The following is a 26,656-nucleotide window of genomic DNA, read 5'->3' as shown; positions in this document are numbered from 1 at the left end:
TTTGCACACCCAGCACTTTTTGCACAATGGGGTATGTGTGTGGACAAGGGCACATGTAAGTTTCAGAACCCTTTCACTGACAAGGTCCATCTTTGCACATGGTCTCTGGGGAGTGAATGGGAAACCAAGGCCGCACTCAAAGCTGGAACTCATGAAAAACTCCAGCCTGCTGCCTACACTTGGTGAGTAAAACAATTCACGGACTTTCAGATGCTTCTTATTTGAAATCAAATTCTTAGCAGGTGGGAGCAAACATTTGTGGCTCATTGCTGTGTTCTTGTAAATGCGCTTGTGGTTTTCTTTTCATTTTAAAACTTTCATTAATTACAGCAAATGTAATCAATTTACCCTGGTGAATAATTAAAGTGAAAACATAATGTGTTTAATGAAGGGCTGTTTACTGTTCAACTATTTCTCTCTCTCTTTTTTTTTTTTTTGATAAATTAAAACTGGGAGGGCTTTTGATTGCTGCTGATGGAGATTTATTTCCCCTGAGTAATTGGTTTGGGGCATTATTAACATGCCTCGTTTGTTGACAAGTACTTCGACTTTATTCCTATGCAGTAGACCTTATAATAGATTGTACAATTAACTTATTCCAGTTGAAAGAATCAAGTGGGAGCGGTTTTTAGGGGAAATCCAATTGGAATTAAGGGGAGAGCTTGTTAATTTCTCACAGTTTACGACAATGTGAGGTCCTCTGAATAAATCTGTCATTCTCTAAAATCTCTTGTTCACAGTATGCAATAATGATGAGAGAAGGCAACGATATCAAAGACTGTGGAAATAAAGAGAAATTGAGTGAAATCCTAGGCACCAGACAAATTAGGAGAGAAAAGAGACGTTTAGGTAGGTCGCCAATAAAGCTTCACTCTCAAAAGCCTAGCTCGGTTGGGAAAAGAAGCAATCTCTCTCTGGGTTGGAAATATTGCTATGTTAACATCATCAGTCTGAAATTACACAGTGCCACTGGGCATGGGGGGATTTGATTAAGTAAAATGAATAGGGTTTTTTCATGCATTTGTTCTTTGTGTAATGATGTGCCGCAAAAACAGAATTTCTCTAATTTAAATGTCACTAAGCAATTTGGCCTGTTTTCTAAAGGCTCTCTTGGAGTGGTTTCTTGTTGCCTAATTGAATTGAATATTAAAAATACCTTGTTAGTGTCTAGTTAGAGCAACGACTGTAAAATGTCATCTCTTGTTCTGTTTTCACTAGTGACTCCTGCTTTCTTTCATTTGTAAGATTAAATTGCCAAGCACGAGGTTTAGAGTGAAGTGAAATGCCCAACCCAAAGAATCTCAAATGTCTAAAGGGGCTACATAGCATCCATTGCTCATGGGGGAAGGCTCTTCTCCATGATGAATTTCAAATGGTACCTAACGCAACAGAAGTACTTTTCAGTTGACAATCCCAGAGAATTTTACAAATGTGAATTCCTGCAGGGCTCCCACCCAGGGAGATAAATGGGTGAAACACTTCGGTGACTGACCACGGCCTTCGAGGCTAATGCTTTAATCAGGTCTCTCCCTGCAGTTCAGAGCCCAGGCTTTTCTTTTGAGATCTGTCGGGTTTCTAGAGAGTGGAGGGAGAAGCATGATCTTAGTGGCCACGAGGAAATGGAGGGAGAAAAAAAGCCCCTTTGCTTAATTATTAACGAAAATAGGCTTCAAGCCCTCAATTCAATCACTTCCATTTAAATTGAAGGCTCCAGCTGCCAAAGTGGATTCTGTTTCCTATTTCACTTGGGGGCAAACTGTTTATTTTCACTCCATAACTGAAAATGCCTTTAAATTAAAAACCAGGCTGTTACCAGGGTCTGGGCTATGTCCTTGACTTTCCCTGACAGCCCTCACCACAGGGCTGAGTGTAGGGAGGGCTAGGGAGAGATAGAGACAGAGACACCCAGAGATAGAGAGACAAAGGTAGAGAGAGAGAAAAAAAGAAAGAGACAGACAAAGAGACAGAGACAAAGGCAGAGAGAGAGAGAGAGAGAGAGAGAGAGAGAGAGAGAGAGAGAGAGAGAGAGATCCCAATCACCAGAAATTGACTTTAGTTCTCCTCTTGTCTGGGAATAGAGTCCACAGAGTTTCTAAAAATGTTTATTCTGGTGTAAGGGAAACTTTCTAAAAATTATCAATGGAATTCAATCTTTTCCTCTACTTGGAAGGTTCTGTGCTATTAGATTATAGTACCATGATCTATTTTTCTATGATTATTACAAGGTAATCTTTTTCAACTGTAGCATGATGTGGTGAAAAGAGCACTGTCCTTGCAGTGAGAAGATGTGGGCTCAGATTTGGGCTCTGACTCTTAGTAGCTCTTTGCTCCAGTGAGTCTCAGTTTCCTCATCTGTAAAATGAGAATTATGCCCACATTCCCCATGTCACAGGCTTGTTGTGACAAAAGCCTCTGGAAAGCATGCTAGAAATGTGAGCCTTAGTTCCCAGGTCTGACACCTGCCCCTTCGCCATACGACTCTACTCGATGTACAAGAGGTAGATTCGTCAACTAGAAACAGGCTCCTTGCCATTTGTCCTCCCGTGATAATAACAAAGTATTCAAAGTTTGCCAAGAACTTTACGCTCATTCTCTCCCATTAAGTAAATGTTATTATTGTTGTCCCCAATTTATAGATGAAGAAACTACCTCTTCCATGGGGACCTGGCCCACAGTAAGCATTCGATTAGTGCTTATTGATTGTTTGATTAAGAGATAAAGTGACTTGCCTTGAAAATAATGCAGCTACAAAGTGTCTGAGGCAGGATTTTAACTTGGGTCTTCAAGATACAAATCCTGAGCTGTATTCACTATTGGAAAACTGGGGCTTGCTCTGTGCTGAAACAAACCTTGTGGCCATGGAAGACAAAGGAGGCCTTGGCAGGTACCAAGGAGGTGGCCCTGGAACTTGGCTTCCAACAGCTACAGAGCCTGGCGGGGTGGGGTCCTCTCCGCAGGTTCTTTGTACCTCTGGGGGTGGGGAGGGGCCTGAGGAACCTGCTTCAGACTTCCAAGATGCCCTGGGCAGTCACACAGGAGCACCATCAGCTGGGCTGTCAAGCCATTCTCCTCTCCCATTGGGCAATAGCCACCTGGTCTTTCCTTTGCATGGAGGAAATAAGCCAAGTGTGTCTTTGACAAGATTTACATGGAAATGTCTTTCATGGTTTGGTTGTGTGTGTTTTAGGGGCAACTTTGAACTCCCTCCTGGGGCCAAGAGTTTTGGTTTATGTCAGCTGTGCACTTTCTATATGGGTAAGATGAAATCAAATAATTATTCTTGTGTTTTGAATGGTCAAGAAAGCTGTGAGGTTGCGAAGAATCAAAATTTCAACAAACAAATCTTGACAGTGGGTCATCTCTGAATGTTTTAGAGTAGACCAGATCTTCAAGGTCCAATCCTACTCCTTCAGTTTATAAAGGAGGACTCTGAGGCCCAGGGAAGGGAACTGATTTGCCCACACCTAGAACCATAGATCTAGAATGTGAAGAGAACTCAGAGGCCACCTGCTCCAACCCCTTCATTTTACAGATGGAGAGACTGAGGCCCAGGGAAGGGAAGTGATTTGAATTCAGGTCCTCTGACTCCAAATTCAGTCTTCTTTCCTCCTCACAACACTGGATAAATGAGAACTGGCTGTGTTGTAGGAAAATGTCCTGACTTCATAGTTCTGGAAAGCCCCAGCAAGATGGTCTGTCCCCAAAGTCCATGTATCTTATCCACAATTTAATTTTGTTGGTCACCGTAGGAAGAACAACCCAAAACCCCAGCCTCTTGTTTTGTTTGTTTTGCCTTTGCTGCTCTGCAGGGAGACCGAATGTGGCACTTTGCTCTGTCTGTGTTCCTGATAGAGTTATACGGACGCAACCTTCTTCTGACAGCAGTTTTTGGCTTAGTGGTGGCTGGCTCAGTGTTGGTATTTGGGGTTTTAATTGGAGATTGGATTGACAGAAAACCAAGAAACAAAGGTAATTCATTCTCCAATAGCTAACATGGTGCCTGTCCATAGCAGATGCTTAACCAAATCATAGCTAACACTTCTAGAGCACTTTAAAATGGGCAAAACGCTTGACAAAAACGATCTCCTTTGATCCTCACCACAACCCTAGGAGGTGCTATTATCTTCTACATTTTACAGATGATTTTAATGAAGTTAAGGCTATTGATCAATAATAATAATAGCTAGCACTTCTGTACAGCTTTAAGGGGCTGCAAAGTGCTTTTTATATGTTGTTTCATTGGATCTTCAGAATATTACCTTTACAGATGCAGAAATTGAGGCTGAAAGAGGTTATGTGAATGGCTCAGGGTTGAAGTTAGGTATTCCTGACTCCTAGTCCCACACTCTATTCACTGTGCTCCCAGCTACTTTAAATCCTCAGTGTGAAGATCCAGGGTACCATGACTTTGGGTTACAATCCAATTTAATCCAATAAACATTTATTAAGTGCCTACTATGTGCTAGGCACATGGTAGAGCTATGAAAAGAGGCAAAAGTCAGGACAAGGAACTCACCATATAACAGATCTCAAAGTCTGCTGCTAGTCATCCAAAAGGCAATGAAAGAGATAGATGGATGGTGTGATTAGACTTTACCAACAAGAACTGTAAGAGATATCAGAAAGATATCTGACCAAAGACTGGAAAAGAAGATGCAATGGTCTTCCAGCAAATGATGAATGACAGACAGATAGGCTTCCTGGATATTCCGTTGGTATCCACAGAAGGTTCCCCCTATGTGCTGGGTAATCCCCCCTCCCCCATCAAGGACTTATGAGAAGACAGGGACAAGAGTCATATGGGATGAAAAGGCTTGTATAGTCTGCTATCTGCACAAGCCTTTACCAAGCACTTCTTGGTGCCTGTTCCTTCAGGTACTGGGAACACAAAGATAAAAGTTAAGTAGTATCTACCCTCAAGGAGATTATGTTCTATGAGGGGTAACAGATAAGCACAAATATATGCAAAGTAAATGCAAGGTACATGCAAAGTAATTTGAGGGTGGTTTCGGGTGGTCAGAGATGGGACACCTTCAACCTTTCTTTTTTCCCTCCTGGTCAGCCCTGTGGCTTCAGGAGGGATACAGCTAGTCTTTGTCCATTCTGAAAAGTTAGCTGATTTGCATTTCTAATTGGTCAAAAAGTTATGTGTACACACTCTTCTACCCTGTTTCCTTGCTTCCCCATCACCGTCACTGAGAAAGCAGAAGGCTAAGATCACTTTGTCATTTCCTTTCATTTCCTAGATTTCCTCATCACCTCAAGGCCATCTTACTGGCTGTGAGACCCTCCATACTTAGGCAAAGTTCATGCCAATCTTCCCATTTATATAATTTAAATCAAAGCTTCTTAAACTGTGAGTCATAACCTCATATAGGATCACATAACTGAATGTGGGGGTCACGAAAAATTTGGCAACAGTAAAAGGTTATGTATGTCTATTTTATTTTTCTATATACCCAGAATCATGTAAAAATTTCTTGGGAAAAAAGGAGTCATGAGAAGAAAAAGTTTAAGAAGCCCTGTTATAAATTGTCTCTTTTGTCTTTCATAATATCCTCTAGCCTTCAGCTGGTTATGAATTTTGGTCCTAACTATGGTATTGAAACATATGCCCCTCCATTATCCTCTAACATCTTTTGTATTTAGGTTATTGATTCATTTGGAGTGGATTGTTGTATATGGTATAGGATGCTGGTCTAAATGGTGAAACTGTATTTCTGTTATATCTGCTTGATGAAGATGCAACCTTGCTGTTGTTTTACAAAATAACAAGGGCAGCTAGATGGCACAGTGGATAGAGCACCGGCCCTGGAGTCAGGAGGACCTGAGTTCAAATCCGGCCTCAGCCACTTAACACTTACTAGCTGTGTGACCCTGGGCAAGTCACTTAACCCCAATTGCCTCACTAAAAAACAAAACAAAACAAAACAAAAAACCACAAAATAACATATGGGATAAAACATCCCTTGGGGCAGGCATAGGGATCGTTCTGTGTTCTGTGGGAAGGAATTGATTCTTTTCTGTAAACATGCAGAAGACTGTGCTCAGCAGGTTTTCTCCTTATCACCAGTTGCCCATGCATCCCTGCTCCTTCAGAACTCCTCTGTCACTGCCTGCTGCATTGTCCTAATGTTGGTGTTCTCCTACAAAAGTGAGATCGAAGGCATCTGGCAGGGCTGGCTCATGGTATGTGGAGACTCCACTTTCTCTTTTGCAATGAGATGAACCATCAGAGGCCTGGCTGAATCTTGCCATCAGGGTCAGCCGCACTTGCTTGCTCTGCAGCATTCTGGAAACTAGGTTCTAAGCCTAGCTGGTCTTTCCTTAGCGTTGCTTTTCACCTTGAAGTTGTGAATCAGACCCTGAATCACAGCCATGAAAAGACAACTGAACTGTGGGTCTCTGGTCTACAGGGCCAAAATTAGCATCAGATCTGGGGCTGATGGAGTGGGCAGGAAGGAAGCTCATCAAGTCAACAGAATAGAACTTTCTGCCTCCTCTAAGTTGAACTTGTCACTAAGAAGGCTTGCTATTCATAAGGGCTTGGGGAGGAGTGTCAGCTAAAAACCATAGAAAGCATTTGCCTATGGACGACATCTATTCTTGGATTCCAAACTCTGCTTTCCAACCCCTCCCCATAGGTGGCCTGCTATGTGGCAGTGATTATCTTGGCAGATCTGGCCAACCTGGCCAGCACAGCCCTGACCATCACCATTCAGAGAGACTGGATTGTGGTTATCACTGGAGACAACAGAAGCCAGCTTGCTGGTAAGTCCAAGCCAATGCCTCACCCACAAACCAGACACCATGAAAATACTTTATCACTCCAGGCAATGGAAATTAAAGAATGTCCAGGCTCTTAATGAGTTCTTCCCCAAAAGGATGATTGGTGAGTAAATTCAGAGCCCTCAAGGAATATCTGTGGCTATGAGAGCCATAACTAGGCTAGGGTGACTGGACCTCTACAGAGGGTGTTGAAATATAGTGGAGGCAAAGAAGGGGCAGATCTGTGATTTCCTAGATGTAGAAAAGGAAAGACCTCCTACAGAAAGTAGGATTTGGGCTGTGGATGGAAGAAAGCCAGGAAAGCCAAGAGGTGGCAATGAGGAAGCAGGCATCACAGGCACGGGGCACAGCCAGAGCAAAAGCATGGAGATGGGAGATGAATTGTTGTGTCTGCGAACCTGGAAATAGGACAGTGTGGAATGCTGGAGTTTGTGAAGGATATAAAACTAAGAAGGTAGCAAAGTTCCAGGTTATAAAGAAGTTTAAGTAATGGAGGACTGTATCATTGATATTGGAAGTAATAGGGAGCTAACAGAGGGGTGAGACATCAAGCAGAGTGGTGACATGATTGAAGCACTTGACTTAGAAAATCCCCTCAGCAGCTGAGTGGAGGATGAATTGGAGAAGGGATTGGACTACCTTGACCTCTAATGTTCCATCCTGATCTCAATCTATGATTCTAAGGCTCCTGACTCTGAATGCAAGTTATTTCCCACTATACAAGGCTGAGCCTTTATTGCTGGCCCTGGTTTTTAAGCCACACTAAAGTAATGAATGAGCACATTTTGGTTATGAATGTTTGACTCACTTATATCTGTATGTTCACATCATGTTGAGCAACATAAGAGCACTTGACCAGGAGTCAGATGGACATTTGGAATTCCCTCCCATCTCTGCCACTAACTAGTTATAGGATCGGTTTTCCTTTTTGAGCCTCAGTTTCCTCCTCCATAAAAATGTAGAGTGGGATTGGATGATCTCCATGCCCTACATGCCTCTAATGAATCAATAGCTTGAGTACTAGAGTACTAGAAGGGATCTTCATTATCCTGTATGATTCTTGGGTGTTGGGGTGGGGATCTCTGCTCACTCCTGTGCAGTGAAATGTTTTGGTTTACTCTCCTTTCTAGGGATGAATGCAATGATTCGAAGGATGGACCAAATCATCAATATCTTTGCCCCTCTCTCTGTGGGACAGGTGATGACGTGGGCATCTAATGTCATTGGTTGTGGCTTCATCCTGGGATGGAACTTGGTGTCTCTGCTGGTTGAGTTCCTCTTCCTGTCTAAGGTTTATCAGCTTGTGCCTCAGTTGGCTGCTAAACCCCGGCGGTGCACAGGAGACAGCTTTTTAAAAAGGCAACTGGAACTCATCAGTTCTCAAGGTAATTTTCATTTTACCATAGTTCCTGACTTGGTCTTCTTCCTTGAATTTTTGTCATTCCATTGGCTTCTACTTTCTGTCCCTTGAGAGATATTCATTCTCAACGTCCCATCTGAAAATGTATCATTTTATAAATAGATTTTATTGATATCTTTTGTTTTTACATCATCCACATTTTCCCTGTATCCCTCCTTCTCATCTTCCCAATAAGTCATTCTTTATAAAAAATAATTAAAAAAAAGAAGAGGAAGGCAAAAAATTCAGTAAAACTGGTCAACATACTGAAAATGATCTGACGTGATACATGATATTACGCATCTGTGGGCCCCTCCCCCACATATACAAAGGAGTTGGGGAAGGGACCCCTCATATCTTTTCTTTGGGGCCAAGCCTGTTCTTTGCAATTTTGCAAAGAACATTTGTTTTAGATTGTTTCATGTGGTTGTTATTATCAATATTGAAGCCATTGAATATGTTATTTCCCTGGATCTGTTCACTTCACTTTGTATCATGACTTTCCATGCTTCTTTGCTTTCATCGTGTCCATTGTTTCTCACAGTAATATTCCATATATTTAAGAGCCACGGGGCGGCTAGGTGGCGCAGTGGATAAAGCACCGGCCCTGGATTCAGGAGGACCTGAGTTCAAATCCGGCCTCAGACACTTGACACTTACTAGCTGTGTGACCCTGGGCAAGTCACTTAACCCCAATTGCCCCACAAATAAATAAACAAACTAATTAATTAATTAATTAATTAATTAATTTAAAAAAAAAAGAGCCACCACTTGTTTCACCATTCCCCAATGTATGGACATGTTGGTTTCCAGTTCTTTACTACCACAAAAAGGACCTGTGTTTTGGAGTTTATTCCTGGGGCATATACCTAGTAATGGGATCTCTGGGCTGAAGGATATGGATGTTTCAGTTTCTTTAGAAAATGTAACTGCTAAGAGCAATTTTTTCAACAGATGTCCCCACCTGCTTGCTTAGGGAGGCACTCAATGGGGGACCAGGGAGGAGACAAAACTGATCCTTCCCCACTTCATAGGGATCTATCAATCAATCAGTTGACAGGTATTAATTAAGTTCTTTCAAGAATTTAATAATCTCTACTCATGACTTTACATTCTAATGGGGGAGATAATAAGTATACACAAAAATATATACAGCATAAATATTAAGTGAATACATTCAAAGTATTTTAATATCAAATGATTTGGGGGGAGGGCAACAGGGGATCAGAAAAAGCTTTATGTTGAAAATGGTGCTTGGGCTGCATCTTAAAGGAAGAGAGAAACTCTCTGAGGCAGAGATAAAGGGGGACATGTTGCAGGCATGGGGGATGATCAGTACAAAGGCTGTACAAAAATTTTTTCCAGAGATGGAAACATATTTTTGTGTTGAATCATTTTCAGTCACTTCTGACTCTACATGACCTCATTTGGGGTTTTCTTGGCAAAAACACTACAGTGGTTTGCCATTTCCTCCCCTAACTCATTTTATAGATGAGGAAACTGATGTAAACAGGATTAAGTGACTTGCCCAGGGTCACACAGCTAGTAAGGGTCTAAGGCTGGCTTTGAACTCATCTTTCTGACACCAGGCCCAACCTCATATAGCACAATGCAATATACTGTGCTGAGATGCAAGTCCACCAGTCTCTATAAAAGGAATAGTTAGTGTTTATAGAAAATGGCAACATGATTGTTTTCACTTTATGTAACCACTAAGAAAAAAAAAAAGATGTGCCCCTTCCTTCCTTTCTTCTCCTTTCCTTCCTCCCTTCCTTCTCTCTTTCCTTCCTCTCCTTTCTGTTCGTTCTCTTCTTCCCTCTTTTCCTTTCTTCCTCTCTTCCTTTCCTCCCTGCCTTTGCTCCCTTATTCCTCCCTTAGTTCCTTCCCTCCTCTCTTCTCTCCCTCCCTCCTTCCCTTCTTCCTTCCCTTCTTCCTTTCCTTCCTTCCTTCCTTCCTTCCTTCCTTCCTTCCTTCCTTCCTTCCTTCCTTCTTTCCCTCTTTCTTTCTTAAAGTGCTACGGGCAATACTGATCCTAGTTGCCTCCTCTAGCCGTATGTTCTATGTTAAAAAATAATATGGGGGCAGCTAGGTGGTGCAGTGGATAGAGCACCGGCCCTGGATTCAGGAGGATCCGAGTTCAAATCCGGCCTCAGACACTTTACACACTTACTAGCTGTGTGACCCTAGGCAAGTCACTTAACCCCAATTGCCTCACCAAAAAAAAAATAATAATAATATGGGTTGCCTCCAATGGTAGGGAGTTCCTTGTCACTGGAAGAATTTTAGCTGGGACCACTTGTGAGGGATGTTATGGGATTTGGGAAGCATTAGTGTAGGTGACACCTGTCTCTCCTTTCAATACAATGGAAGCTCTTCAGGTCAGAGGCTGTTAGGCAGTTTTGTACTTTGTGTCCCCAGCTTCTAGCATAAGGCACATAGGAGATGCTTAATGAATATTTTCTGAATAAACGAATGAATGCATTTATAGGATTCTACTCCTCCCTTCTGAATACTATCCAACTCCTTGGCTTCTTCCAGGATTAGCCACCACCAGGACTCAATCAGTGAACTGCCTTTGAAAACTTTAAAAATGTGTTCTCTTTTGATTACTTACATGATTTTAGTCTACTGACTATTATCTCCAAGACTTGGCAAAAAATAATTTCTTACCTTAATGAAAAATCATAAAAGAAAGCAAACATTTTGACTTCAAGAAATTTATTATTCACAATACTAGACTACATCTATGTAGCACTTTAGGCAAAGAATTATACACCTATGTATATATAAATAGGTATTTATATGTATATATAAACACACACATTTTATTTGCTCCTCCCTGTGAGATAGCTTGTCTTTAGAACATGCCCAATTCTCTCCCTGCCCCCTTCCTGATACATACACTGACTTCCCTTTGGATCCGAGATTTAGATCTGGTGGGTCCATAGAATGGTCTATCTTGGCTCCAGAGACCACTTTTGGAGACCACTACTCAAGGCAATGGGGAGTCACTAAAACCTCTGAGCTAAGGAGTAACATGATCAGACCTGGGCCTTGGGGCAATTCTTTTTCCAGTTCTGTGGGTGAGGAATTAGAGACAAGAGAGATTTGAGGAAGATCCATTAATAGACTATCACAATAATTCAGGCAGAGGGTAATTCAGGTTATATGAGTAGAAGGGAGGGGACATAGAGTAGGGATGTTATAGAGGTACAATGGACATAACTTGGTAGATGATTGGACATCTGTAAGGGAGAACAATGAATGAGGAACAGTGCCTACATTTTGAGCAAGGATAGCTGGGACTATAGATGTGTCCTCAATAGAGATGGGAGATTTAGGCCAGGGACAGTGACTGGGGAGAAGATGCCATATTGTCAGCATCCCCAGTCAAGCAGACATCCTTCTTGTCCTGCTGGAAAACAAGCAGCAAGTTGTTCCGATAACCGTGATTTAAGACCTTTCTACTTTTTAGGGGAAATTCATTCTTGTCCAGCTATTGATGAGTTTGCCAACACGCCTAAGACTTTGGAAGGACCAGAGGACCGTCCGTCTCCTCTGGAAGCCCAGCAGGACACGACATCCAGGTTTCCTCTTGGCCTCCGAAAGATGCAAAGACTAGTCCGGATATGCTGTGATGGATGGAAGACATATTGCAGGCAAACTGTCTTCTTGGCGGGATTGGGTTTAGCCTTCTTGTACACGACTGTGCTGGGCTTTGACTGTATCACCACAGGCTATGCCTACACACAGGGGATTGGGGGCTCCCTTCTCAGCCTCCTTATGGCCATCTCAGCCTTCTCAGGTCTTGTGGGCACAATTCTCTTTACCAGGTTAAGAAGGTCCTATGGCTTAGTTCACACGGGCATCATCTCCAGCTGTCTCCACATAGGCTGTTTGCTGCTCTGTGTGTTTTCTGTCTTTGCCCCTGGGAGTCCTTTTGATTTGGGTATTTTCTCTCTTCCACTAAGCCGGAACTCTTCCCTAAGTCACGAGATGCTGAAAGAGAGCCCAACACAAGTTTCTCCTTTTGAAAGAAACATTAACCAGCCCATCCTTCCTGGCCGCTCAACCATCCACTGGACCAATAATACTGTTCTGATGGACGGCACGCAGGAGAGCACCCAGCCTGAGTCATATGTCTCCATCATCTTGCTCTTCTCAGGAGTGATCTTGGCCAGAATCGGTGAGCCCTGGTTAAAGCTGCTGAGTGGTTTCTTGTATTGTTTTTGTTTTGGTTGGTTGGTTTTTTTGGGGGGGGAAGGGCAATGAGGGTTAAGTGACTTGCCCAGGGTCGCACAGCTAGTAAGTGTCAAGTGTCTGATGTCGGATTTGAACTCAGGCCCTCCTGAATCCAGGGCCAGAGCTTTATCCACTGGGCCACCTAGCTGCCCCCTCTTGTATTGTTTTAAAGGCTGTGTGCAGGCATGATAGTTGCTCTTGAGGGTTAGGGAAGGGAGAGTTAATTTTTCTCCCTGCAAGGCTGACAGCCAATTTGCTGGAGCTAGAACTCATTGAGGCCCATGTGACACCCAAGTCTTTGTTTTCTGTCCCAGACCTGGCCATTACCTCCAGACAGGCATTCCCCTCTGTTCAGGTATCACTCTGACCCACCACAAATCCTCCCCAAAACTGGCTTCATAAGAATACCTAACATTCCCATAACTCTTTGGTGATGGCAAAGCGCTTTAAGTATATCGTGTTCTTGGAGACTCAACACAACATTGGGAAGGAGGTGTTATTTTTATCCTATTATCACAGGTGAGAAATTGGAGGCCAAGGAAGGTTAAGAGGCTGGCCCAGTATCATACAACTAGTCCAGGGCAGGGGCAGGATTCAAACTCAGGTCTTCCAGAATCCAATGCCTGTGGATTCAGATGACTCCCCTAAAGCCACTAATTGTCACTGTGCCATGGAAGTGGCCTCATATTGATCACATCATATCTCAAGAGCCAGAAGAAACCTGAGGGATCATCATCTGTTCCAACCTTCTCATTGTACAGAGGGGGAAACTGAAGCTTATGAAATGATTTGCCCATGATAATGCAGGATTTGAACTCCAGTTTTCTAACTATATGAGCAACAGTCTTCCCCTGTGGCACAAAGGTTATACAAGCCAAAAAGGTACTTCTTCCAGGTACTACCAAGCTGGACATCTTGTTAGCTAACAACATGTCTGTTATCTTAGGGTCTACCCAGCTAAGTTTCTAGCAGTTCAATAGGAGACTGAAGTTTAATAGGCCAGGATCTATCTCATTAGAGGGAAAGGGAGAGGAGGGAAGACCCTGTAAGATGAAATCACAGGTTCTGGAAGTGTTAGGGTATTAAAGTAGGTCAGTGTGAGAGTGCTTCAATATTGAAGTAGGTCTCTTTGACTATAATTTCATCTACTTTGATTTTTTTTCAAATCTTTCCCTCACAGGTCTCTGGTCATTTGACCTCACTGTGACTCAGCTCCTTCAGGAAAATATTGCGGATTCAGAACGTGGCACCGTGAATGGTGTGCAGTGCTCCATGAATTACCTAATGGACCTTATCCATTTCATCCTTGTCATCCTGGCTCCAGCCCCTCAACAATTTGGGCTGTTGGTATTCATTTCTATCCTTTTTGTGATGATGGGACACACCATGTATTTTGTTTATGCACGTAGATACAGGAGTCAAAATCCACATGCCCAGAAAACACCAGAGAAGGACAGGGAAGCCTTTTTAACTTGAGAAATATTTAACTCTCCTTACCTGATATAATCTCCCATTAGAGAATTTCCTCACACAAAATTGACCAGACTTCACAATCACAGTTTCTAGCCATTTCCCTACTAGTTGATGATGCCCCTAGTCATTCATTCATTCATTCATTTGTTCATTTGTTCATTTAATCATTAACTAATTCATTTGAGAAACTCACCCTCCCTGTTTGGGAATGATAAGGTGACTACTATACTGCCAAAAATCAAGGAGACAGGCTAGAAAATCAACTGTGGTTCTCACCATGTATAAAGAGATGTAAAATATGGTCCCTCCCTCTCCATCTTCACCCAAAACATGAATCTGGATGAATACCAAACAAATTAGAAGACAATTACATGGAAGGGGTAGAAATGCTATGAGGTCTGAGGAGAGAGAAATCACTTCATTCCATTTGGCCTTGAAGGATGGATAAAATGTATGTATCATTTACAGTTTGGACACTGCTACATCTTAGATCAATTTTTTTTTTCAGGGCAATGAGGGTTAAGTGACTTACCTAGGGTCACACAGCTAATAAGTGTCAAGTGTCTGAGGTCGAATTTGAACTCAGGTCTTCCTGAATCCAGGGCCGGTGCTTTATCCACTATGCCACCTAGCTTCCCCCTTAGATCAATTCTTTTAAAAACCTATCCTTTAAAAAACCTGTCATCTGAGCAATGCATATATCTTCTATTGTGGGTTGGTTTCTATAGCTCAGCCTCAGGAAAAAGAAACACATACATCTATAAATGCTACAGCTAAAATTCAAACTCTAACTAATGTCAGGATTAGCCAATAGGAGGTCTGAATGATAGTCTTTTCAATTAAATTCAATTCTTTTCAGCCAAGGTTTATTAATTGCCCAGTGTGTGTATGGCACTGTGATGGGCACTAGAGATACAAAGATAAAAGCTGGACACTTTCAGCTCTCAAAGATCTTATAATCTTCTGGGAAGAATAAGACACTTTAGTGTACAGATAGGTAAACGCCAAAGAATTTCAGTAGAGTGAATGTACTAACATTTGGGGCCAGAGGTTCAGAAAGACCTAGGCTATGGCACCTGAGCTGAGCATGGAGGGAAGCCAGAGATTCTAAGAGGCACATTTGAGGAGGGAAACCATTCTAGGCATGGGGACAGACAGCCTACACAAAGACACAATGGTAGAAGATGGAATATTGCGCTTGGGTGACAGCTCTTGAACTAGAAGACAGAGTGCATGAAGAGGAATAATAGGAAACATAAATCTGAAAACCTAGGTGGGTGGTAGTTTATAGAAGGCTTGAAATGCCAGGCTGAGGCTCTTGTGTCTCATTTTAGAGACAACGGGGAGCTGTTCAAGTTCCTTGAAGAATAAGCCAACATCATCAGAACTGTATATTCATTTAGAAGCTGGGTGAAGGACAGATAGGGGAGGGGAGACACTTGAAGCAGGAATGCAAGTTATAGGGTTGGGGTTGTACTTGTGAATGGAGAAGAGAAAGCAGATGCGAAAGATGTTGTAAAAGTTGAATGAACTGACATGATTTGGTGACTGATTGGATCTTGGACATGAGGGATAGAGAAGAACCATGGGTGACTGTGAAGCTGTGAAGCTGTGAACCTGGATGACAGGGACATGGTGTCACAGCATAAAAAGGGAAGTCTCAAGGACAGATATTTATGGGGAGAAATAAAAGTTTGAGAGGCTTTTAACACATTCAGTTGGTGAGGCCCAGGAAGTAAAAGAAAAAGTAGGAACCATTTCTATAGAGATGACAATTTAATCCGTGGGAGCAAATGAGATAGCTTAGAGAAGAGGACCCAGCAGAGAGTCTTGGCATATTCATATCCAGTGAGCGGAACGTGGATAATGACCCAGGAGAGGAGATGGGGAAGGGACGGTCAGATCAATAGGAGAGAACCGAGATAGAGCAATGTTACAGAAGCCACGAGGGGAGAGAGTCTATAGGAGGAAGGGGTGGTGAATAGCATCCAAAGTTGTTGGAAGGTCAAGGAGGGTGAGGATGGTGAAGTCTTCTTGAGAGCTTGCTTCTTAATTGGCATTAGTAGAGAAGCCCCATCCTCTCATCTGGACGTGCCAACAGCAGCTGGGCTTTAATAATGCCAATTACATGGCTCCCTATTGCAAATTTCTGTTCTTCATGTCTTAATGTGAAGATTAGTCAGAGATTCCTAGAGGTTGTTAGTATATCAAAATGGTATTTGTTAAGCTTGCCAAAATGATTGTATCTGTGCTTCTACCCCACTCCCCAGAGGGAGTAATTGTAGGTTAGGAATGATAATAGCTCATTTCTATAGTGTTCTAAGGTTTCTAAAGTACTTTGGTCACAACAGCCAGTCTTTCCCACCCCCACCAGTGGGTAGAATATGTATTATTGTCCCCATTTCATAGTTAAAGAAACTGAGTCTTGAAGCTGATAAAGGACTAGTCTAGGGCTGCACAGCTAGTTAAGTGTTAGAGCCAGGATTTGAACTCGGATTTCTCCTGACTCCAGGTCCAGTGTACTTTCCCAAAAAACCATGCTACCTCCACAATATCCTATCACATGGGGAAGACCTTTATGCTGTGTGACAGCCTCTGAGTGAAATGGTAGCCATTTGCGATTTAAACAGAGGCAATAATTATAGCTTTATCCTTTTCCAATGAGCATTGAATAGTTAGTGAATATTAGCTGTGACATATATGTAACGGGCCAGACCTCAGATCTGGTTCTCTCCATCCATCCTCACTTTGATGACCAAGTAGGAATTCTAATTTTAAAGAACAAAACCAAACCAAACCCCTTTACTAACAGTATTAATGTTACTTCCAAAAACATCAGCATGAATGGGTTGCCACCAGTTAAGACTAATGAATCAAAACTTTCTTCTTAGTTATAAATCACCAAACACCAAAAACTGTTGCAAATTGTCTAAAATTTCTTTCTCTTTAGAAAATTAAATCCAAAAGTAAGCAAAAACGTGTGTGGCTGTTTAAATGGGAAGTCACATTAATTACTGCTTTATTGAGGGGTTCAATTCTCTGTGTTTGTTTAGAAGGGAAAATAATCTAGCTAGTTATAAGGTTCATCTGGGCCTTGGTCACTGACACACAAAAATGTTAGTGCAGCTAACACCAGATTTGGGGACCACCATGTAACATAAATAAAATAGCACATCAGCTAACTAGCTTTGTAGAAGAATAAGGCATTCTGGTTATATAGATTTAGTGATCAATAAAGGCTTAAAAAAACATTTATGCCTAAAAATATAGAAGCACAACAAAATGGATATATATTAAAAGTACACAAAATGGATATTTTTTCCCTAAGGAAAGAAGCCACCAAATGAATGAGATTGTTATTTTAGAGCATAAAGTTATATTTTCCACTACTCACTTACCTACAGTTGAAAATGTGGAAAGGACAGGATCTTGTGAATATCTTTGCTTGCATTTCTCAGTTAGGCCTATTAACACTTTATATAATAAATCCTGGTGATAGTTGTCTTAAAAAAATAAAGGACATTTAAGAGACATCAGGAAAGTAAATTAATTAGAATTATGCCTCACACAACTCGTTGACAGGGAAATGGTGCTATGACAAGGTGTGAAATCCCAAGCTAGGGGCTCTTAATAGTTGTAATTAGCACACACACATTTATATATAAAAATCTTCAAAGAAACTCTTGTGCCTTTTAATTGTGTTTGAAAGCTTCAGAAGTTTGGCAGCTGGAGTGCTGAATTTAGGTCTTCAGGTCTTTAGAACCAGAGAAGATCTGGTTCTTCTTGCCAGCAACTTTTGCCCTTTTGGGGGAAAAAAACATGCTAGTTACTTGAGAGTTCTGCTTACTTGAGTGCCAATTAACCGGGGCTTTAAAGTATATTTATTCTCAAGGATTTATATAAAGGAGAAAACAATTTTTTCCTTCAGTAGAAAATAATATACCCTTTAAAATGTTAGAAGAGATGGGTTGTTTCCTGCTTTATTATATTATATTCGAATATTGGAACTACTCAGTTCATTTCAACAAAGTTTTCTTAAGTACCAACTATGTGGAAAGTAGACAAAGATGAGGCCATCCCTGTCCTCAAAGAGCTTGCATTCTTTCTGTGTCTGAAATTCTTTTAAATGTTGCATCAAGCATCCTGCTGCAGACCCCAAGACTGTCCATATTCCCCACTTTAGGACAGGTAAATGATAGCAAGATTTGAATACTGCCTAAAGCTGGGGGAGGTGGGAGGAGCAGCAGAAAACAACCGACATCCTTTCAATCATACTGACGACACCAGGGCTTCTTAATCTTTTCCCACCAGTGACCCCTTTTCACCGGAGGAATTTTCATGCAACTCTGGGTATATAGGAATATACAATCAATATACATAACCTTTTACTGTTGCCAAATTTTTCTCAGTTACATGACCCCATGTGGGGTAAGAAGCTTTGAGTTACACTATTCTGTTCACAGAGATTGTGCAAGCCTAGTATTCAAGCCAAATTAATCCTAATTGTTCTCTCTATATCAGTATAACATCTTGACACAAAGTTGTCACTATTGGAAGATACATTTGCAATTCCAGCACCTGAGGTGACTTCAAGACCTACCCTTGTAATTCAGGCATGCTGTTATCAGATGACAGGAGAAAGTGTACTACCTGTACTGATTCAGGCTCATCTCAAATGCAAGACATTCATACAATTTTCCAAACCACACATTTACAAAAATATAATGTCTACTAAGATAACTGATTTATTGACAAAATATGTTTTCAAAAGTAACTTTTATAACATTAAAAAATTTAAAAAAACCTCATTTGTTTCTCCAGCTTGAACTACTTCACTATTTTTTTTAAGTCACGAGATTACTATTATGCCTTAGTCCCTCAAGAGAAGGAAAGCTGTCTTTTCAACACCCCACCCCAACCCCGCGGTTTTAGCTCAGCATTGGCACTATGCGCCCTTCCAATGGTTTGATAGCTCTCTGGCTCCTCTTTTCCAAAGAAGAATTTTACTTACTACTCTGATTTGGCTCTATGGGAGTCAAATCTCCTTTTTGGCCAGAAAGATATCAGTTCTTTCCAATATTTCTCTGATTTTCCTTCTTTCTAGGCACCTTCTCATATTTTTATCCTCCCTCTATAACATTCAGAGAGACCAGGAGTGTGTATGCATCTATTCACTGGACTTCCAGAGTGAGTAGATTGCAAAAACCCTCGCCCTTTGTTCTTAAAACATTTACATCAATCCAACAAACATTTATCAAGTATGTACTCTGAGCTAGGGATAGAAAGACCAAAATTAACAGTGCCTGCCCCCAAGGAGCTTACATCTGCTTTGAGGAGGGAGCAACATGTATAAAGATGAAGAAAACAAAGAAATATAAAGTCATTTCAAGAGGATCAACTGGGAAGGTCCGAAAAGGCCTTAGGCAGGAGGTGACACGGGAGCTGTGCTTGGAAGGAACCTTGGGATTCTACGAGGTAAATAAGAGGAGGTATAGAAGGGGTCATTAGTAGGATTGAAAGAAAAAAATTATTTAACAAATTTTATTCAGGTATTTCTTTTTTTTTTTTTTTTAGTGAGGCAATTGGGGTTAAGTGACTTGCCCAGGGCCACACAGCTAGTGTTAAGTGTCTGAGGCCGGATTTGAACTCAGGTACTCCTGACTCCAGGGCCGGTGCTCTATCCACTGCACCACCTAGCTGCCCCTATTCAGGTATTTCTTATCGAAACCACCAGATACAGTAGTTCTACCCGACAACTAGCACATCTTATCATCATAATCCCCCGGCCCCTCTACTAAGAGGAGGGAACAGCAGCATTTATGTAGCCCATGCTAGGTGCTGGGCTCTGTGCGCCATGTTTCATTAGCTGAGGCCAATATTTGTTTTTCTTTTACTCAGGTCTTGGCTTTCTTTTAGATACCTTTGATTGAAACTGTTGAAATCATCGTGCATATTATTCTTCTGGCTGAGAGGCACCTAGGTGGTACGGTAGTAGAGTTGGGCCTGAATTCAGGGAGACCTGAATTAAACTTCAGCTTCAGGTACTTAATAGCTGGGCACGTCACTTAACCTCAGTTTCCTCATTTGTAAAATGGGGATAATTAATAGCCCCATCTCCCAGGGTTGTTGTGAGGATCAAATGAGATAATATTTGGAAGGTGCTTAACACAGTGCCTGGCACATAGTACTAGCCCTATCAATGCTGGCTGTCATCAAGATCACCACCATCGTCATGAATCATCGCTTTTCTCTGCATTGAGTCTGCACATCTCCCCATTTTTCTCTGAATGTCTCATATTTATCATTTTTACTACACAGTAATATCCTGTTATATTTATTTGGCCCAGATACTTCCGCGGTCCCCAATCAATGGGCACCTGCTTGGGTACCACAAAGAACTCTGCTATGAATATTGGGGCTGTTCACATACCCTGTTCCATCTGCCCTCTCTGTCTTTGCACCAGCTGGGCCTCAAGTCTGGAATGAATTCCCTTCTCCCCTATATCTTAGAATTCCGGGCTTCCTTCAAGACAAATGTGACTTTCTGCAGGAGGCATTTCCTAGTTTCTCCCCTCCCCTTGAAGGTTACAGTGTATCTACTGTGTATCTTGTATCTACCTATATATGTACGTGTTGTCTCTCATTAGAATGTAAGCTCCCTTAGGACTCACAGGAACAGCTTCTGCCTTTCTTTGTATCCCAGTATTTAGCACAGTGCTTGGTGAATAGTAAGACCTTAATCAATGCTTGTTGGTGCATTGATTCATTTATTAGTATAAGCTACAATACTATACTTCTGTTTCTGTCTTTGATCTTCTTTGGGTCTATGCCAAGTGGTAGGATCAATGGATCAAAGAGCCTGAATAACTCACTTTTCTTGTATAATATGGAAGATTTTCACTGGTTTTGTCTCTCACACATTTGTCATACTTCTTGTTCTATCCTAAAAAAATGCACTGACATAATTAACTTTCTTCAAAAAAAAAAATGGCTACAGTCTTGACCAACTTGGCTGTTAATATCAAGCAACCAAGACTAATTGAGTCTCATGGATAATACTGCAGGCAGCCAAGGCAGGAGGGAGTCCACATTCTATTTGCGACATGCATCTTTGCAATGTACAAGTCTTCAAAAACCATATGATGCCACTCTCCAAGATTCTGTCTTGTACTTATATGAATTAAAAGACTTGGAAACTGTGAACATAATCTTTTATTATGCTTTGAATATTACCATAAATATGATATTAATGTCACATTTTACTTTATAATTAACTACATCATTAATAAAAGAAGGGCTTTAAACATTATCCTTTTTTACTAGTAGGGCCTCTAGAGAGGCTACATGTTGTAGTGAATAGAAGGTGTATCTCTGAGTTAGGAAGACCTGGGTTCAGGTCCTTCTTTTGGCACACACTGGCTGGATGACCCTGGACAAGTCACTTAACTTCTCAGTGAAATGTCCCCTTGTAACTCTCTAAGCTTATAAATTGCAGTTCAGTTGGATTCAGGAGGACCTGAGTTCAAATCCAACCTCAGACACTTGATACTTACTAGCTGTGTGACCCTGGGCAAGTCACTTAACCTTCATTGCCTCACCCCCCCCCCAAATAAATTGCAGTTCAAGTACAGGTCTGCAAACCCTCCACTTTTGCATCAATTAACCCATAAATGAACAAAGTATGGGAGACATCTCTACCCTTAACCTTCTCCCCAAGTCCTCTCTTTTCTTTTTTTTTTTTTTTTAATAAGGCAATTGGGGTTAAGTGACTTGCCCAGGGTCACAAAGCTAGTAAGTGTCAAGTGTCTGAGGCTGGATTTGGACTCAGGTACTGCTGACTCCAGGGCCGGTGCTCCATCCACTGCGCCATCTAGCCGCCCCAAGTCCTCTCTTTTCTAAGCTGGAATTCCTAGTTCTTTCATGTGGCATCATCTTGAGGATCTTTGCCCTCTGACCTGGTGCTCTCCATTGTAACGATGCCCTTCCTAACATGTGTGCCCAGGCCTGAATACTGTATAGCAGATGGCAAAGCAGAACAGAATATGGGGCAGAGTTTATACTCTCCATTTCTAGCTGCTCCCCTTCTCTTAACATAGCCAAAGATCCCATTGGCTTTTCTGATTGCCCTATCGCAGGGACAAATATTTCCCACACTAACAGGGTTGGTTTATACGATGACTTGTGCCTCACTAAAAAGCTTAGACCTTTTTTGGAGGGTGGGGGGGCTTTGGTCTTGGTTTTTGCCCAGACTGGTAATTCCACTGACAACTGGTATATGATTTTAGAGAGTTGCTTGGGGTATGAAAAGGTTAAGTAACTTGCCCAGGATCTCCTAGTCACTATATGTGAGAGGGGGAATTTGAAGCCACGTTTTTCTGATCCAAAGGCAAACTCTACCTGCCTCAGAGAGCCACCTCTATTCCCAGACCTTTTCCATATGAGCTGCTCTCTGGCAAGCCATGCTTTCTTGTCTCATACTCGTGAAGTCGATTTTTGAAAAGCCAAATGTAAGATGAGATTTACATCTAGTCCTATTTGGTTTCATCTTATTAAAATCAATCCAATGTTCTCACCTGTCAGGGCCTTTTTGGATCCTGGCTGCCTGTCATGTAGCCTGTTGATTGGCCAGGATTTCATTTGGTGCCTGCACTATAACAAAAAAGTACAATCCGGAGCCTTAATTGAAGACAACAAGTTTTGAGCTGTCCTAATTGAATTAAGCAATGGAAAGAGCACTGTCTGGCTTGGAGTCGGAGGCACAGCATACAGCCTTGGCTTGACTGCTGATGAGCTGCCTGGCGAAAGCCTCAGTTTCCTCCTCTGTAGATGTTTACAGGCAGAATGAGAACTTCTGGATTACCAGACTCACATTGATTGGGATAATCAGACAGATCACTGGATGCCAAGCCCTTTGAAAGCCACAAGGCTGAATTTGAAAAATAGTCATTGTTAGGAGCAGGGAGAACCTAACAAGTTGGGGTTCGAGGGAATAACATTTGGCTAAAATTGCTCACTTCTCAGTTGGACAAATCCCTGTCCCAAATCTGCTCAGCAGGAAGCTTTCTGCATCGGAGTCTGGTCCTTTGGATGGGTTACATGAGATTATGGGTCACAGATCCATAGCTGGAAGGGGTCCAACTACTCCCTCTTACAGATGAGGAAACTGAGTTTCCTTTTCTCCAATGCCATTGCTTTCCACTATACCAAGGTGCTTCTCAAGTCTACAAGCGAACAGTGACTATGGGCAAACCTCTTACCTTCTCAGTGTCCTGGACAGCCCTCTAGATGATAAGGTACAAGTGCTGGTTTTCATTAGTGGAGAGTCTTTTCAAACTTGAAATTCCCCACACTGACAAAGTCACACACCTGGACCAACACCCCTTCCCTCTGCCCAATTCTCAGTTCACTTATAGACATTGTTACACTGTTGGGCCAGATTGAAGAGGATTCTGAGGAAATGACTTGGGCAGGGTATATATCATACCACTTCTCTGCCCTTCCCAATTTTGTTGGGGATAGCCCTGGTCTGAAGAAAGAATAGCAAAAAATTCTAAGTGAGTGTGGCACAATAGAGTCTGTGTGTGCAGATGTTGCCATTCTGCAGATGTCAGAACAGCTGCCCTCCCAGCTGGCTTACTGGACACAGGCACTGAGCTCTGCTTTGCCCAGCGTTCCATTGCCTCATGTCCCTTCCTTCAGCAGGGCTGGCCATGGATGGGAAGGGGGGAAAGGAAGGAGGAAAGAGAGTCTCTTATGTTCCAACTTCTCTCTTCTCACACAGGATGAAGGGCTCAGCTTAACTCTGGGTGGTCCCCAAATCTTGCTTCAGTTTTTGGTGTGGCTAAAGTCCCATCATTTTGTGTACCTAAAGACCCACAAAGGCACACTTTGGGGAGAGTTAGGTTGTAACTCTGTGCACCTAAAGACCCCACACATCTGGAGGTGTGTGTGTGTGTGTGTGTGTGTGTGTGTGTGTGTGTGTATGTGTGTGTGTGTGTGTGTGTGTGATTTTGTCCCTCCTTACAAGGCTGAAGGGACAAAAATAAGGTGAAGAGGGCATAGCAAAGGGCCTCTTTATGCCCTGGCCTGCTGATCACAGCGGTACACTGGCAGTGCACCTCTGGAATTATAAGCTCCAGACCATACGATCTGATTGGCTGCTCAGAGATCTGGGATGAAGGGGGGGGGCACCAGAATGCCAGGGGTTGGGGTCCCAATCCAACACATAGCAATCGTCTGCCCCTCCTGAGAGAGGTACTGGAGGGTTAGAACAATAATTAGAAATGGTGGCTCCCATCTGGGGGAAGCTCGTATTTCCCCGCAAAGGACTGAGTTTGGGAAGGGACGTGACAGGTACACAAGTGAACTTAATACAAGGCAGAGAACGATGAGGTGAGGGAGAGAAGCCGAGTAAACAAGCAAAGACTTCGCGAAGGGGCAAGTCGCTCCCTGCCTTTGGGCTCGGCTTCCTCAGAAGCGGAAAGAGTGCAACATCCTCAGCGACCCCGAGTTCCTTCCAGCTCGAAATCTCTGGGCCCTACAACCCCAATACTAGACAAAGCTTCCAAGGATCATGGAGTGTTTGGCCCGGAAGGGGCCTCTCAGAGATGGCATCTGGTAGGTTTGTGGGGAACAGCCACGTCAGGGATTTCAGCCTCCCTCCGCCCGCCTGTTTCCTTGCAGCAACAGGAAGAACTTTGGGCCCACTGTCAACTCCTGAAAAACAGTCCATGCAGTTTGTCAGTTCTAGTTGCCTGGTAAGAAATATCCTTACCTAGATTCTTTAGGGACTTGTCTTTACACATGACTTGGGTCCTGCCCTCTGGCCATGAGTCACAGTGAAAAAAAGTCCCAACCTTAGAATCAAACATCCTGGGTTCCAATCCTGCTTCTGATGTTGGCTGCCTTGTCACCTTGGGCAAGTCACTTCTCCATGGGCTTCATTTTCCTCACCAGTAAATCGAGGGGCTTAGATTTGATGGCCTCTAAGATCCCTTCCATCTCAAGCTTTATGAGCCCATGAAGCAGAGAGGATTTTCAGCTGGATCTAAAGGTGTCAAGGGAAGCTTTTTGGTGTGTGAGGCCTCTGAGCTGAGCCTTGAAGCAAACACGGACCCAGAAGTCAGAGGGAAGAACGTGAGTATTCCCAAGTCCCATTCCTACAAAACTCCGTACTCTCACCTTGTGGGGCTGTTCTTTGTGCCTGCTCCCCCTCATCCCCATTGCTCCCTTTGTGGTTCCTTCCAAGGTCCCAGAAACCAGGATCCATGTTGGAGCTGGAGAGCCCAGCACGAAGGGAAGGGGCCCCCAGCAGACATCGAGAGATGGGCTCTTCTTGGCATCCAGGAGCGTGGTATGCATTTTTTCCCATAGAAACACTGTTCTACTGGGGGGGTTAGGGTCCCTGGGCACAACCACTGTGCTTAAGTCACGAGTTACCCCAGGCATTCACTGGCCAGCCTGAAAAGCCTGTAAACCATTGTTTCTATGGGAAAATGTTTGTCAAGTTCCAAAGAACTGACCTAACATGATAACTTTGGGAACACAACCCATTTGTAAGTAAGCCAGAGTGAGAAAGAAGGGACCACTGTCTGAAAGGCACAAACAAAAGAATTTGGTGACTTGTTAAACCAGGTACCATTGGAGTAGACAGCTGCGCCTTTGGCTACAAGTGTGCATCTTAGCCTCTTTGGCTCAATGGAAAAGAAAAATCACATTAGCCTCTGAATCATGCATGTCATGTGTCTATTCCTGAGAAAGCATCAAGTACCACTCAAAAGACCATCGACTGTCCTGGAGCCTCCAGTTCTCTCTCAGCTATTTCTCAGCCCACCACAGTCCTATCATTAGGGCTTTTTTTTTCCTTGTTTTGTTTTGGTTTTTTTTGTGAGGCAATTGGGGTTAAGTGACTTCCCCAGGGTCACACAGCTAGTAAATGTTAAGTGTCTGAGGCCAAATTTGAACTCAGGTCCTCATGCTCTATCCACTGCACCACCTAGTTGCCCCTTATCATTAGTTTTAAGTTGCCACCTCTTAAATTTGCTTGTGGGGATCCCTAAAACCCAAGTGTCTTCTAAGGATTTCATTTACCTCAGCCTGTAGCTCACTAACAGATACTTATCTCTGAGGTATGTCTATGGTACAACTAGAGGTGAAAGGGTTACCATAACCCATGGAATGGAAATCAAATTGCTAACAGTTCCAAAGGCACAATCCTAGCCCTATACCAGCCACAGGCCCTCTGACTACTCTTCCTGTCTAAAGTTCTCCATCCATTCATTCATTCATTCAATCATTCAAGAAATCAAAAAGCCTCCTATGTGCCAGACTGTGTTAAGCACAGCTGTCGAGAAAGGAAAAACACTCTCTGCCCTAGAGAAGCTCAGTCTAATGGGGAAGACAACATGTCAGTAGCCATGTACAAATCAAAAATACATACAGGATAAATTAGGGGGTAAAGTCAGAGGAAAGGCGCTGGTATTCAGGGTTGGGAAAGGATTCTTGGAGATGGCTGGCTGGGAAGTCGGGAGAGCATCCAGGCCTGGGCGATTCTCAGATTGCAAAAGTGTCCTCTGAAACAGCAAGGAGGCCAGAGGTATGGGGTCACCAACTGGGGTGGAACGGGACGATGGTATAAGAAGATTGGGTAAGACTGAAGAGGTCGGAAGGGGCCAGATTGGGAAGAACTTTCAAAACCAAACAGGATTTTATATTGGATCCTGAAGGTAATAGGGCGCCATTTGGGGGTTTATT

General features: G+C 42.7%; 1 protein-coding gene across 1 annotated transcript; it reads left to right on the top strand.

Moving 5' to 3' along the window:
- The first annotated feature begins 283 nt into the window (after window positions 1-283).
- LOC122728666 (solute carrier family 40 member 1-like) lies at window positions 284-26,553 on the top strand. Its single transcript, XM_043967476.1, has 12 exons — window positions 284-335; window positions 3,221-3,255; window positions 3,810-3,969; window positions 6,074-6,189; window positions 6,645-6,771; window positions 7,920-8,174; window positions 11,664-12,374; window positions 13,611-13,835; window positions 24,587-24,660; window positions 24,911-25,039; window positions 25,152-25,256; window positions 26,485-26,553. The coding sequence occupies exons 1-12, from the start codon at window positions 284-286 to the stop codon at window positions 26,551-26,553; spliced, it is 2,058 nt and encodes a 685-aa protein (XP_043823411.1).
- The last annotated feature ends 103 nt before the right edge of the window (window positions 26,554-26,656 follow it).

Source organism: Dromiciops gliroides, chromosome 5 (genome assembly GCF_019393635.1).
Source record: "Dromiciops gliroides isolate mDroGli1 chromosome 5, mDroGli1.pri, whole genome shotgun sequence".
Classification (NCBI taxonomy): Eukaryota; Metazoa; Chordata; class Mammalia; order Microbiotheria; family Microbiotheriidae; genus Dromiciops; species Dromiciops gliroides.
Note: the sequence above shows the minus strand (reverse complement) of the source record. Positions and strands in the feature narration are given on the sequence as shown.

Excerpts from the sequence above, each read along its gene's own strand:
- LOC122728666 (XM_043967476.1), top strand. The coding sequence starts at position 284 with ATGCGCTTGTGGTTTTCTTTTCATTTTAAAACTTTCATTAATTACAGC. Across the intron at positions 3,970-6,073 it reads CAGAAAACCAAGAAACAAAG|TTGCCCATGCATCCCTGCTC; the intron begins GTAATTCATTCT and ends CCTTATCACCAG. Across the intron at positions 6,772-7,919 it reads CAACAGAAGCCAGCTTGCTG|GGATGAATGCAATGATTCGA; the intron begins GTAAGTCCAAGC and ends TCTCCTTTCTAG.